Source organism: Jaculus jaculus, chromosome 13 (assembly GCF_020740685.1).
Source record: "Jaculus jaculus isolate mJacJac1 chromosome 13, mJacJac1.mat.Y.cur, whole genome shotgun sequence".
NCBI lineage: Eukaryota > Metazoa > Chordata > Mammalia > Rodentia > Dipodidae > Jaculus > Jaculus jaculus.
In genome coordinates, this window is record NC_059114.1 from 48,522,462 (window position 1) to 48,537,498 (window position 15,037).

A 15,037-nucleotide genomic window follows, 5' to 3' on the forward strand; every position below is an offset into this window, starting at 1 on the left:
GGGGCGGACGCTGGCCGGGGCGCGTGCGCAGTAGTACTTGGTCACCTCGCGCCGGCACTGCTCGCACCGGACGGTGCAGCACCAGTGGAATTTGCAGTGGCAGCTGCTCACGGCCTCAGTCCTCCTCCCTTCCACGTGCAGCCCGCACTCGGTGCACAAACGCCCGCAGCTGCGATGCTCCCACCGAGACGTGTTGCGGCCGGCCTGAAGGCACTCGCGGCCTTCCGTGCCATAGATGCCCAGGCTGGCATTGCGGGTACAGTAGTCTGGAGATTCCTCTAAAAAGATCAGCTCGGCCTCTGCGCTGGGAAGGAAGGCCTCAGCGGGAGCCCAGCGGCCCTCCGCACTGTTGCCAGCCCTTAGTCGCCGCTTATCCAGCTCAATTTTTAGCGCCCGGTTATACTTGGCCTTCAGGTGGTCTCCCATCTCCCGGAAGCTAGCAAGCTGCAGCCAGCACGTCTGGATGCTGCAGCTCCCGGAGATGCCATGGCACTTGCAGGCCCTTTTCATGGTGGCTCTCACCGCCTTCAGAGAGGGCGCAGGAGGAGAAAGAATGGCTCTTAGCAGAGAAGGCCAGTGGCTAACAACTAAATGGAATATCCTAGAGCTAGGCTTTCTGGCTCTGGAGAAGCATCAGGATTACTGGGGAAGCTCAAATAATATTCATGCCTGGGCCCTGTTTAAGATCTTCTGGGTGAGAATGTTCAGGGCTTTAAGGACCCTATGCTGGTAATTTCAAACCACCCTGGATGATTTGGGTTGAGATGGTAACTTATCAGGAAACCTGGTATCACCCTCCAGGCCCAACTCCAGTGCTTGTTCAGTGTGTTTTGCCCTCTACTTGGAGCAAGTACTGGATAAAGTAGAGACTGGTGATATCACTCAGGAGTAGAGCACCTCATCACCACAAATAGAAAAAAAAAAATCAAGGGAAATATTTTATAAGGCAAAAGAAAATATGATCACAGTTCATCTTGAAGCTGATGCTAGATCATTTGTGGTGGCCTGGATTTATCTTCTGGGCCCCCTCAGATGGAAGAAAGCTCCCAGTGTCTGAACTCATTCACCCCAAGGCTTTTTTTTTTTTTTTTCAAGGTAGGGTCTCACTGTAGCCCAGGCTGACCCAGAATTCACTATGTGGTCTCAGGGTGGCTTAGAACTCAGTGATCCTCCTACCTCTGCCTCCCGAGTGCTAGGATTAAAGACATGTGCCACTACACCAGGCTTTTTTTTTTTTTTTGGTAGGGTGTCACTCTAATCCAGGCTGACCTGTAATTCACTACATAGTTTCAGGGTGGTCTTGAACTCACAGTAATCCTCCTCCCCTCTGCCTCCCAGGTGCTGGGATTAAAAGTGTGTGCCACCATGGCCAGCTTTTCTCCCTCTTATTTTGGGCAATGAGGACATTTATGTACAGTTCAGGGTAGTGTTTTGCTGTAGTCTAGACTAACCTGGAATTCAATATATAATCTCAGTGTGGCCTCAAACTCACAGCAATCCTCCTACCTCTGCCTCCTAAGTGTTGGGATTAAAGGTGTGTGCTACAATGCTCAGGCAGCAAAATTTTCATTATTTGCTCTAAGTCTAATTTGCTTCTAGATTTGAGTTGAGAATCTTAGACCACCAAAAGTCTTGAGGAAGAATAGATTCCTCAGAGATACTTAGATCAATCACATCTCTTGCATTCCAGACAGACATTAGGGAAACAGGTTTTTGTTAATGTACTAGCGTGCATTTCGTGATTAAAATTTTGTTAGCACTTGGGAGGCTGAAGCAGGAGGATTACCATGAGTTTGAGTCCTGTCTGAGATATATCACCAATACAAAGCCAGCAGTGGTGCTAGCAAGACCCAAGACCCTGTCCCAAACAAACAAACAAGCACAAAACGTGTCCACACCTATCATCCCAGCCCCCAGAAGGCTAAGGTAGGAGGATGACCATGTGTTCAAGACCAGCCCGGGCTACAGAGTGAGTTCCCCAAAGTCAGTCTAGGCTGGAGTGAAATTCTGCTCTAAACTAAAATAAAAGGACTGGGGAGATGTCTCAGAGGTAAAAGATACTTTGCTACCAGAGTCTGCCATCCCAGGTTCAATTCCCAGTGCCCAGGTGAAGTCATATACATCTGGAGTTTGTTTGCAGTGGCAGGATGCCCAGGCATGCCCACACTCATGCTCTTCTACCTGCTGGCAAATAAATAAGTGAGATAAATATATAAAAAAGTAAAACAAGCCAGGCATGGTGGTGCACACCTTTAATCCCAGCACTTGGGAGGCAGTCGTAGGAGGATCGCCGTGAATTCAAGGCCACCCTGAGACTACAGAGTTAATTCCAGGTCAGCCTGGACCAGAGTGAGACCCTACCTCAAAAAAAACAAAAAAAAAAAAAAAAGTAAAACAAAAAATAAAATGTGGTGCAGGTGTAGACGGATCACTCTAGCCAGGCTGGGACTACAAAATTTCAGGTCGGTCTAGGCTAGAGTAAGATCCTGCCTTTAAAAAAAAAAAAAATATATATATATATATATACACACACACATATGATGTGAATCGTGGAAGCAAGGTTTGGTTCTGTATTTTTCCTGGCTCTGTCATTCTGGGGAACGGGGCTAGCTACCTCAGTTCTTGCTAGATGGTTTTGAGGAGAAACCCGGGCATGAGTGAGGCAACCCTCCGTAAGCTGTGGAGGACTGTGTGGCTGCGAGACTGTTGCCAACGCTGGCCGATTCCTGTACCCACCAGCCTACCGGCCCTGTTGTTGTGAAGGTTCATCAGGGCTCTGGCATCCTTCCCCTTCTCCAGACTGTCCACAAAGAGTTTGGAGATCCTTTCCCCAAATTCCACATTGTCGCTGCAGCCTCCCCAGATCCAGCCATGGCCTCCTACACACAAGGAAAGAATCAGTTCTGCGTACAGCTCCCTGCTAAGGCTTTTTGACTGACACATTCTCAGGAACCCGCATAGGGCATAACGCTATACACAGGGAAGGTGAGACAGGGAAAAGGAGGAGTCCTGTTCCCAAAGCCCACTTGCGATACTCCCAAACCCTAGGCAGTAAATCTTCCATAGCCACGGAACATGCAGGTCCGTGGGCTGGCCTGGCTGGTCTCACAGTCTCACTGCGGCTTAAACATTCAGCAACTCCACCATTATTCCACAGTGCTTTTCTTAGAGCCACCTTCTCATCAGTGATAATCTGTGATCAATGAGTTAGTCTCTTAGGTGATCTGCAAACAGTTAAGTTCTGGGTTATAGATAAGCCATTCTACTACAAGGCTGTTTTTAAATTCTGGCTTTCTCATTCCCAGGTTGCTTGTTAGTTTTAGAGACACTTACTAATCCTTGGTCTCATGAACTTGGACTCAACACGCATATGAGAGTATCGGTCCAGGAGCTCCTACAAACGAAGGGTCTGCTGGAGTCTAGGGGGTGAAGCTGTGCCCCTCAGTCTTGTCCTAGAAGACTTAGCCTGCATCAATTCTATAGCCCCCTCACCTCTTCCCGCATCCACCAGAAAGCCCAAATTACCGGTTTTCCCATTTTTTGACTCATCACAGCCACAGTTTTCAAAGTCGCCCATGCTACAGTTCTTGGTGATGGTGTACATGACTCCCGCCGAGCTGACAGCGTGAATGAAGGAGGTTTCTCTGGTGGCTGTGGACAGAAAGAGAGGAGACTGCCTGCAGACATGAGCCCTGACGAGCCGAAGCACAGGCTCGGGAAAGCAACGCTCTCTTACCCTCCTTGTTCCACCTCTTTTTGGGTTTAAAAGGATGCACTTTTCCTCCAGAGAACAGTACAGTGTTTTTCCAGCCCCCTCACTTTACCAAGGCAAGAATAGACATCTTCATGCTACACATGGGAAGGTGAAACCCAGGGGGAAGGATGAAATCAAGTCTACTGTTTCGTTGTGGTGTTAGGATAAGGGTCCTGCTTTCCTGTGTCCAGCCTAGACCTGTCCACCAGCCACTGCTGCTGGTGCATGAGGGGTGAAGCTCAGGGTCACAAGGCTGGCTTAGAAAAGAGAGGAAGACCCTCTCTCTTCCTCTTTCTTTCCCTCTTTCTTTCTCCCTCCTTCCTCCCTCCCTCCCTCCCCCCTGTCTGTCTTTCTTTCTTTCTTTTTGTTGAGATAGGGTCTCTCTCTAGCCCAGGCTGATCTGGAATTCACTGTGTAGTCTCTGGGTGGCCTTGAACTCATGGCAATCCTTCTACCTTTGCCTCCCGAGTGCTGGGATTAAACACGTGCACCACCACACAAGCTCCAGTTTCTTTTTTTTTTTTAATTTTTTATTCAATTTTTATTTATTCATTAGAGAGAGACAGACAGAGAGAGAGAGAATGGGCATGCCAGGGTCTCCAGCCACTGCAAACAAACTCCAGACACATGCACCCCCTTGTGCATCTGGCTAACGTGGGTCTTGGGTAATTGAGCCTCGAACCAGGGTCCTTAGGCTTCACAGGCAAGTGCTTAACCGCTAAGCCATCTCTCCAGCCCCTAGCTCCAGTTTCATTTAAAAAATATATATTTATTTATTTATTTTAAGACAGAGAAAGAGAGAGAGAGAATGGGTGTGCCAGGGCCTCTAGCCACTGCAAACGACCTCCAGGTGCATGTGCCCCCTTGTGCATCTGGCTTACGTGGGTCTTGGGGAATCAAACCTGAGTTCTTTGGCTTTGCAGGCAGGCACCTTAACTGCTAAGCCATCCCTCCAGCCCTCAGTTTCATTTTTTTATTGCATACAAATCAGAGCAAGGTAGGAATGTACAAGCACACAAATCCCTGCGTACATTAAAACCCACAGTAATTCCCTACATTTGTGATAAGATACCTCTGCGTGCTTTACAATACTCCTGGTGGGCTGGTCTTCCCCAGAAGACAAACTTGGGGTTGAGATGGAGAAAATAGTTCACTCAAAGTCATACAGCAAGGAACGTATCAGCAGATCGCTGGTCACTTTCCCACCTCTCTGTACACACATATACACATATATACTCCAAGCCCAGCCCATGGAAACTTACCGCCTCTCAGTCTGTTGTGGGTGGAGAGCTGGAGAGCATTTTCAGGGCAGTTCCAGCGCTCCCAAGCGAACTGGAACTTGCATTCTTCGATGCCACTCTGAGCACCCAAGGCCACACTGGTGGTGTAGGTTAGGTAGGCCTGGCCAGGGGAAAGGGCACTGTGAGCGTCCTTTGGCACAGGGAATCCAGGGCAGGGGAGAAGGCAGAACTGGAGTCGGATAGCTGCCTATTAAGAAATAATTCTAGGACATGGGGGATAGAGTTCAGTGGTAAAGAGATTGCCTAGCATGCGCAAGTCCCTAGGTCCAATCTCAAGCACAATAAATAAATAAATAGGAAGGAAAGAAAGACTGGTGGAGTCCTGGTTTTGTGGGTAACGAGTTCTGTCACTCTCTCCCCTCCCTTATTTTTCTTTTCCCAGAAAGAGCCCTATCAGGATGGACAAAACCAGGAGGGGGAGACCATCATACCTTGGGACCCGTTATCAGGAAATTGTTCACTGACCTACCAAAAAGGGAAAAGTGAGGCGGAGGTGAGTGGGGATGAGATAAAGGGGCTTCTTGGTGGGGGCGGGGGCTTGGAGAAGGACTTACCAGGCAGAGACATGGAAGGTGGCACAGCACATGCCCACAGCCACCCACAGCATAAACAGGTCCCCCATGGTTCTTGTCCCTCCAGAGGACCAGGTCCAGCTCAGGGCCAAGTGCAGAGCAGGGAAGAGAGGGCAGAGCCCCTCTCAGGATTTATGTGGGCAAATTCTGAATGACCCAGGGGGAGAAATCAACAGCCCATCTCATTTGTCCCTCACTGGCAGGGCTGCAGGGGCTACTGACCCAATGGGGGATGGGGAGGAGGGACTCAGCCCAAAGCCTTCAAGGAAACCCCGCCCTTCTTCCCTCCCAGAATGACAGTGGCGCTACCCTGCAGGACCACTGACTATAGCCAGTTTCTTTTCTTTCTTTCTTCCTTCCTTCCTTCCTTCCTTCCTTCCTTCCTTCCTTCCTTCCTTCCTTCCTTCCTTCCTTCCTTCCTTCCTTCCTCTCTCTCTCTCTTTCTTTTTTAGAGAGAGAGAGACAGAGAGAGAGAGAATGGGCACGTTAGGGCCTTCTAGCCACTGCAAACAAACTCCAGATGCATGTGCCACCTTGTGCATCTGGCTTCCGTGGGTCCTGGGTAACGGAACCTAGGTCCTCTGGCTTTGCAGGCAAGACCCTTAACTGCTAAGCCATCTCTCCAGCCCTTATGTTTCTTATGGCTGGATGGTGCCATCTTTGCAACATTCTCTTCCACCACATTAGACCAAATTAAAATTCTGGTATATTTCTTTCATTTATACATTTATAGTAGGTCTTTCCTTCTGTATCTGAGAGGTACACCTCCAGTTTATTAATGGTTCATATATATATATATATATGCATTTATATAAATAAAATATTATATATAATTACTATATAATTATATATGTATATATTATATTATATTATATTATATTATATTATATTATATTATATTATATTATATTATATTACCAATCTTTTGTACCACCCAGGACTGTATTTGTTTTGAGTATTCATATCACTTTTGGGAGGAGGGGCGCTGACTTTCAAATCCAGAGCCTCCTGCAGGCTAAGCATGCACTCCACCGCCGAGTGACACCTCCAGCCTCCTTCTGATACCACTTGGTCGCTAGGGTTTCAGCTACTTAGGCAGAAATCAGGTTTTTATTTTTATTATTTTAAATATATTCTATTTATTTATTTATTTTCAAGGACAGAGGGGCACACCAGGGTCTCTTGCTGCTGCAAATGAACTCCAGATGCATGTGCCATTTTGTGTATCTGGTTTTACAAGTATCCTGGGAAACTGAACCTGGGCCAACCCGGGCAGGTAGGCTTTGCAAGCAAGTGCCTTTAATAGCTGAACCAGCTCCCAGTTCCCCAGAAATCTGATTTTTAGAATCGCTTGGGTTTTTAGTACTTTATACAATGGTGGAAGGGTGGGGGGGGGGAGAAGTAAGGGAGGAAGGAAAGAAGAAAAGAAAGAAGGAAGCTTGAAGGGGCTGGAGAGACTGCTCAGCAGTTTAGGTGCTTGCTAACAAAGCCTAACAACCGGGTTCAATTCCCTAGTACCCAGGTAAAGCCAGATGCACAAAGTGGTACATACATCTGGAATTTGTATGCAGCAGCTGGAAGTCCTGGTGAACCCATTCTCCCTGTCTGTCTCTTGTCCTTTTGCTTGCAAATAAATAAATATTTTTAAAAAAAAAAGAAGAAGAAGGAAGGAAGAGCCTAACAGGGGCTCAAGACATCATTAGGCAGGGCTGAGAACTAGAAGCAAGGGTCTTTCTTGGTTGGTGAAGATCTTTTCCGGGGCGGAGGGAGCAGGAGTGGTTCAGAGAAAAGCACAATGGGAAATCGCAGGTCTGAGTCATTATCTTGGGATCTCACAGCACCCACATCACTTCCAGCATGCTGGGCCTCACTGAAGTAGGAGGGAAAGCCCAGTGATCCCCTCACCAAAGGAGTTCCAAGGACCTAAGAGGTCCTAGGAATCTTTATGCACTCAAAATATGGGGCAGTCGGGCATGGTGTCACACACCTTCAATTCCAGCACTTGGGAGGCAGAGGTAGGAGGATCACTGTGAGTTCAAGACCACCCTTAGACTACAGAGTGAATTCCAGGTCAGTCTAGAGCGAGACCCTATCCCACAAAAACAAATAATAATAATAACAATTTAGGGCTGGAGGGATGGCTTAGCAGTTAAGGCATTTGCCTGCAAAGCCAAAGGATCCCGGTTTGATTCTCCAGGACCCACATAAGCCAGATGCACAAGGGGGCGCATGCATCTGGAGTTGGTTCGCAGTGGCTGGAGGCCCTGGTGTGCCCATTCTCTCTGTCTCTCACTCTCTCTCTCTCTCCTTCTCTCTCTCAAATACTAAATAAATAATAAAATAACATTTTTTAAAGTGTTTAAAATAAAAAAATAATAATAACAATTTAAATCTAATTTTTTAAAATGGCTCCTGATTTGTATGCCTTTTCTCCCCTGCCCCATTTCATTTTTTCTAGAAGTCTTCACTGGACTAAAGCTCTGTCTCCCAGCCCCAGTTTGCTATTGGCTTGTCTGCTGGGGAAACAGGCATCCCAAGCTTCAGTCACTTGGGGGAAGCTAACTGACTTTGTCTCAGTGGCTTTTTCTCTGTCTTCTACTTTTCCCAATTAGTCTGGGGAATTTTGTTTGTTTTTGTTTTTTCAAAGTAGGTTATCTAGTTAGCCCAGGCTGACCTGGAATTCATTATGTAGTCTCAGGCTGTCCTCGAACTCACAGTAATCCTCCTACCACTGCCTTCAGAGTGTTGGAATTAAAGACAGGCGTCACCAGACCCAGGAGTCTCGGGACTTTTGAGGTACTCCCTGGGCTCAGAACAGGGTTAGTAATAGTGCTAAGGTAGCTCCCTCATTCCCTTGAAGGAGTTTTAGGTTATATTCTGTATTTCCCTCCTGCATATGAGGAATCAGATTTTCTTATTCTTTTCTTTTTTCTTTTCTTTTTTTTTTTGCGGTAGGGTCTCACTCTAGCCCAGGCTGACCTAGAATTCCCTATGTAGTCTCAGGGTGGCCTCGAACTCGCAGAGATCCTACTACCTCTGCCTCTTAAGTGCTGGGATTAAAGGCATGCACCACCACACCCTCGCCTCCTATCCCCCCTCCCCCTTAGGCAGGATCTCACTGTTTTAGCCCAGGCTGGCTTGGAACTGATTATGTAGTCCAGGTTGGCTTCTGATTTGTGATCCTCCCCACTCTAGGCATGTGCTGACAGGTCTGGCTAATTGGGTCTTATTCTTCTGTGTCCCCCATACCATATAGCATTTATGTGGTACTCTATAAGAATATTCTTGGGCTGGAGAGATTACTTAGCTTGCATACAAAGCCAAAGGATCCCAGTTTGATTCCCCAGGACCCACTTAAGCCAAATGCACAAGGTGGCATATGTATCTGGAGTTTGTTTGCAGCAGTTAGAGGCCCTGCCATGCTCATTCACATGCTTTCTCTCTATCTCAACCCCTTCCCCTACCTCTCTCTCTCAAATAAATAAAAAGTTTAAAAAGTTTAAAAATTATTATTTCAGGGCTGGAAATTACTCAGTGGATAACGTGTTCCCTATACAGCCATCTGAGTTAGGATCCCCAAAACCCACATAAAATGTGGGGGTGTTATGGTATACTCCTGTAATCCTAGCACTGAGGAGGTGGAAATGGAATCCTTGGGGTTCACTGGCTACTTAGTTTAGCTGAATCTGTGAGCTCTTGGTTCAGCAAGAGACTCTGTCTCAAAGAATAGGGAAGAGAGTGACTAAAGATCTCTGTCATCAACCTGTGGCCTCCACATGCACATTGACTCACAGGTACACATAACCATGTGCAAACATGTTTGTCCACACACATTTGAACAGGGATACACATATGCATCAGAGAGAGAGAGAGAGAGCAAAAAAGAGAATGTATTTTCTAGGAGGCAGAGAAGAAATGAGGGTTTGAGAGAGAAAAGAGAGAAAGAGCAAGTTGCTTGCTCCCACTCAGAGTCAATAGAGATTATAGTTTCTCAAATAGAACTGAGGGTGGCAAGAAAAGGCTGTGCTCCAGGCATTAGGAGCCTCAGGCTTTGGCCACTAACTTGTGAGGCCTTGGACAAGCCACTGATCACTATGTGGACTCAGTCTCTTCATCTGTAACAGGAGGACATGGAGAAAATAGGAGCTCTTTTACATGCTATGCAATCCTGATTTAAGATTTATAGCATATGTTACCCCAGAGTGCTTGTAGTCTTGGAAGTGAGGAAATCTTATCTTCCTTCCTTACTATGAGCATAAGTCATCATACTCATCTTTGAACCTTGCAGTGATCCATTATGTGGATATTTTTATTTTTATTTATGTATTTGAGACAAAGAGAGGGAGAGAATGGGAGCACCAGGGCCTCCAGCCACTGCAAACGAACTCCAGACGCGTGCGCCCCCTTGTGCATCTGGCTAACGTGGGTCCTGGAGAGCTGAACTGGGATCCTTTGGCTTTGCAGGCAAACACCTTAACCACTAAGCCATCTCTCCAGCCTCATTATGTGGATCTTTGGAAGAGGTACCTGGAGGACAACCAATGTCTTCTTTGGGGTCTGACTGCAAAAGATCCTTGGGCTGGTGTGGCCAAGGTCCATCAGATATAAGGTCCCCAGAAAGGGGGAAGAACCAGTCACACATTCTATACATTGTGTCTACAGATCTTTCACAGCTGTCCCATACATCAGTTTCCAGCATTCACGCTCTACTATCTCAGCGATTTGGGTTTTGTTTTTTTTTTTTTTTTTTAATTTTTATTAACATTTTCCATGAGATTTTGGGTTTTTTATTTCTCCTCAGTTGGTGCTGGGGTTTGAATCCAGGGCGTTATAGTACATTCTAAGTACATGGTATACCACCGACCTATACCTACAGCATTCACTTCTTTATTATTTTTAGGGGGGAGGGGAACTTATATTGTTTAGTTTTAATTCTTTATCTATTTATTTGCAAGAGAAAAAGAGGAAGAGAGAGAGGAAATGGGTGTGCCAGGGCCTTCAGCTGCTGCAAATGAACTCCTGATGCATTGCTTACGTGGGTCCTGGGGAATGGAACCTGGGTCCTTTGGCTTTGCAGGCAAGTGCCTTACTTAGCTAGCTGTCTCTCTAGCCCAGGCTGGTCTTGAACTTGTGGTCCTCTTGCTTCAGGCTCTTGCGTGTGCTGAGATTACATGTCAAACATTATTTCATTAGTTCCCCCTCCCCCGAGGTAGGGTCTCACTCTAGCCCAGGCTGACTTGGAATTCACTATGTAGTTTCAGGGTGGCCTTGAACTCACGACGATCCACTTACCTCTGCCTCACAAGTGCTGGGATTAAAGGCGTGTACCACCATGCCTAGTGCGGTTTAGTTTTTATTTTCTTTTATTTTTATTTGAGAGAGAGAGAATGGGCATATTAGGGTCTTCCACTACTGCAAATGTACTCCAGATGCATGTGCCACCATGTGCATCTGGTTTACGTGGGTCCTGGGGAATTGAACCTGGGTCCTTTGACTTCACAGGCAAAGTAGCTTACCTGCTAAACCAGCTCTCCAGCCCACCTGGCTAGTTTTAAGTGGTGGTTTAAGTAATTTGTTTTCTGTGAAAAGAAATCTGGGGCTAAAATCCAAAGTAGGAGGTGACAGGATGTTGTGCCACACTGGCAGAGGTGTGCTGGTAAGTATCTAAGAACCATGTCCCCAGAGCCAGCCCAGATAGGTTGCTGATTTTCATGGTGCAGATAGTACCATTGTAGCTAATTTCCTGCCAGTGTGGACTTGGGAAGAGATAAATACAGTGCTTATCATTATATAGTATTATCCTCAAGAAAACAGGTATAAATAACCTCAAGCATTGACGTGATGATGTAGTGGTTAAAGGTACTTGCTTATAAAACCTAACAGCCTGGCTTCAATTCCCCAGTACGCATGTAAAGCCAAATACACAAAGTAGTTCATGCATCTGGAATTTGTTTGCCATGGCAGAAGGTCCTGGTGCACCCATTTTTTTTTCCTCTCTGCAAATAAATAAAAATATTTAATAAAAAACACCTCAAGAGATTAATTAAATAATAGAAAACTGGTAACTTTTTAGGATGCGATTAATTTTGAGTATTATCTCTGTTTTGTAAGTTTTTAATTATTTATTTATATATTTGAGAGCAACAGATAGAGAGAGAAAGAGGCACAGAGAGAGAGAGAATGGGCGCACCAGGGCCTCCAGCCACTGCAAACGAACTCCAGATGCGTGTGCCCCCTTGTGCATCTGGCTAACGTGAGTCTTGGGGAATCAAGCCTCGAACTGGGGTCCTTAGGTTTCACAGGCAAGCACTTAACCACTAAGCCATCTCTCCAACCCTGTCTTGTAAATTTTTAAAAAATATTTATGTGTTGTGAGAGAGAGAGAGAGAGAGAGAGAGAGAGAGAGAGAGACAGACAGACAGACGAAGAGACAGTGGGTATGCCAGGACCTCAGGCCACTGTAAATGAACTCCAGATGCATGTGCTACCATGTGCATCTGGCTTATGTGGGAACTGACGAATCAAACTTGAGTCCTTTGGTTTTGTAGGCAAGCACCTTAACTGTTAAGCCCTGTCTCCAGCTCAATCATTTGATCTTTTTTTAAAGAATTATTTTAAATTTTATTTATTTATTATCATTAATTTTTTGGGGGGGGGTTGAGGTAGAGTCTCGCTCTAGTCCAGGCTGACCTGGAATTCACTATGTAGCCTCAGGGTGGCCTCGAACTCGTGGTGATCCTCCTAGCTCTGCCTCCGAAGTGCTAGGATTAAAGGCATGAGCCACCACACTCAGCTTGCTGTGCACTCTTACTGATCTCAAATCCTCGGTTTCTTTTCCAGGTTCTTGGTGAACAAGTGTAGGCAAGAGTTGGGGGAGGGGGAAAGAAGGGGGAGTGGAGGTGACTGGGGAAAGAGATAGGATTTCTGGCTTTTTAACACTTATTTGCTAATTAGAAGGTTGGGAGGTGGCAAGAATGAACCCACATGCATATTCCTTAGAGCTGTGACACTGAACAGAGGTTTTCAGTCTCTGGTCTATATCCTCCTCCCAGGAAGCTTGGGACCCCCTGGGGATTCTTGACCACCCCCCCCCCCAAGGCTTCAGCTGCTTGAGCCTCTCACCCCCTCCCTCTGCTGCCCGCTTCCATTTAGCTTCATTGACTTGCCACATTCAGGACAGACAGTATGCCCCAGGAAGAGAAGGGACCACCTCAACTCTCTCTTTCAGACCCAGGCTTTCAAGTATGGGGAAGGAAATAAGAGGCCTTCCTGGAAATTGGAAAATCCAGTGGGCAGTCTGCCAGATGTCTGGGCCTGTGTGGGTGGATGGGCACCGGGGGATCAAGGTGAAAAGCTTGACCAGCTCTTTACCATGTTGGAAGGTGGGTTTCCTTCACTCTTTGAAAGCTGCCAAGGTCTAGGCCTTGTCTTTCCAACCTCACAAGATCCTTCCAGGGATGAGGAAGATTTCTCCCAGCAGACACAGATGCTCACATGACAGAGGCTTCCCCTTCACCATTAGCCCAGGAAGGGTTGGAGTTGTAAGGCTTGCCAAGCGTGGTGGCAGACACCTTTAATCCCAGCACTTGGGAGGCCGAGGCAAGAGGATTGTTGTGAGGCTAGAGTAAGGCCCCCTGAGACTACAGTGAATTCCAGGTCAGCCTGGGCTAGAGCAAGACCCTATCTCAAAACAAAACAAAAAACTTAAACAAGTAAATTAAAAAGATTTTAGCCAGGCGAGATGGTGCACGCCTTTAATCCCAGCACTCCGGAGACAGAGGTAAAATTATAGCTGTGAGTTCAAGGCCAGCCTGACTACATAGTGAATTCCGGGTAGCATGGGCTAGAGTGAGACCCTACCTGAAAAAACAAAAACAAAAAAAGATTTTAAACCAGACATAGCAGCACACACCTTTAATCCCAGCACTCAGTAGGTAGAGGTTGTAGGATCTTGAATTTGAGGCCAGTCTAGGACTACAGAGTAAATTCCAGGTCAACAAGGGCTACCGTGAAACTCTGCCTTAAAAAAATAAAATAAAAGCCAGGCATGGTGGCACACACCTTTAATCCCAGCACCCAGGAGGCAGAGGTAGGAGGATCATTGAGAGTTCAAGGCTTTGAGACTACAGAGTGAATTCCAGGTCAGCCTGAGCTAGAGTGAAACTCTACCTTGAAAAACAAACAACAAAAACAAAAAATAATAATAAACAAATAAATAAATTAAATAATTGAGAAACAAAAATAGGGCTGGAGAGATGGTTTAGCAGCTAAGGTGCTTGTCTACAAAGCCTAAGAATTCATGTTTGACTCTCCAGATCCCACATAAGCCAGATGCACAGTAACATAAGTGTGCAATGTCACACGTGCACAATGAGGCACACCTGGAGTTCGATTGCACTCTCTCTGTCTCACTTTGTCACGCACATACAAAAAAGGCTGGGCTTGGTGATGCATGCCTTTAATCCCAGCACTTGGGAGGCTGAGGCAGGAGGATCTCTGTGCATTAAAGTCCAGCCTGAGAGACTATATAGTAAATTCCAGGTCAGCCTCGGCTAGAGTAAGACTCTACCTCAAAAAACAAAAAAGCGGGGAGAACACAATAAAAAAAGCTAAAAAGCCATTTTTTTTTTCTTTTCTTCTCTTAAAAAAAAACATTTTATGTATTTATTTGAGAGAGATAGATGCAGATTGAGACAGAGAAAGAGAAAGAGAAAGAGAAAGAGAAAGAGAAAGAGAAAGAGAAAGAGAAAGAGAAAGAGAAAGAGAAAGAGAAAGAATGGGCAGGCCAGGGTCCTCTAGCCACTGCAAATGAACTCCAGACACAGGTGCCACCTTGTGCAGCTGGTTCATGTGGGTACTGGGGAATAGAACTTGGGCCCTTAGGCTTCATAGGAAAGCCTTAACTACTGACACATTTCTCCAGTCCCTTTTCTTTTTCTTTCTTTTTTTTCTATATTGACAACTTCCATAATTATAGACAATAAGCCATGATAATTCCCTCCCCTCCCCTGCTTTCTCCTTCACAAATCCATTCTCCATCACATGCCCACCCCTCTCAATTAATCTCTCTTTTATTTTGATGTCATGAAAATATTTTTTATTTATTTATTTTTTATTTGAGGTAAGGTCTTGCTCAAGCCCAGGCTCACCTGGAATTCACTCTGTAGTCTCAGGGTAGCCTTGAACTCTCATCAATCCTCCTACCTCTGCCTCCTAAGTGCTGGGATTGAAGGCGTGCACCTCTATGCCCAGTTTATTTATTTGAGACAGAGGTGGATAGATAGAGAGAATGTGTGCTCCAGGGCCTCCAGCCACTGCAAATGAGCTACAGATATATGCGCCATGTTGTGCAAATGGCTTTCATGGGTTCTGGGCAACTGAACCTGGGTCCTTTGGCTTTGGAAGCAAGT

General features: G+C 46.1%; 1 protein-coding gene across 1 annotated transcript in view; it reads right to left on the reverse strand.

Annotated features, from left to right (window-relative positions):
• The window catches only part of Wnt8a (Wnt family member 8A), a 41,317-nt gene extending 35,640 nt beyond the window's left edge, over positions 1-5,677 (reverse strand). Inside the window, exons 1-6 of the mRNA XM_045132143.1 lie at positions 5,610-5,677; positions 5,487-5,520; positions 5,017-5,155; positions 3,526-3,651; positions 2,737-2,879; positions 10-525 (exon numbers count right to left, since the gene is read on the reverse strand). Of these exons, the coding sequence (XP_044988078.1) occupies positions 10-525; positions 2,737-2,879; positions 3,526-3,651; positions 5,017-5,155; positions 5,487-5,520; positions 5,610-5,677 (1,026 nt within the window). The remainder of the gene's footprint in view (positions 1-9; positions 526-2,736; positions 2,880-3,525; positions 3,652-5,016; positions 5,156-5,486; positions 5,521-5,609) is intronic.
• Positions 5,678-15,037: the final 9,360 nt, after the last annotated feature.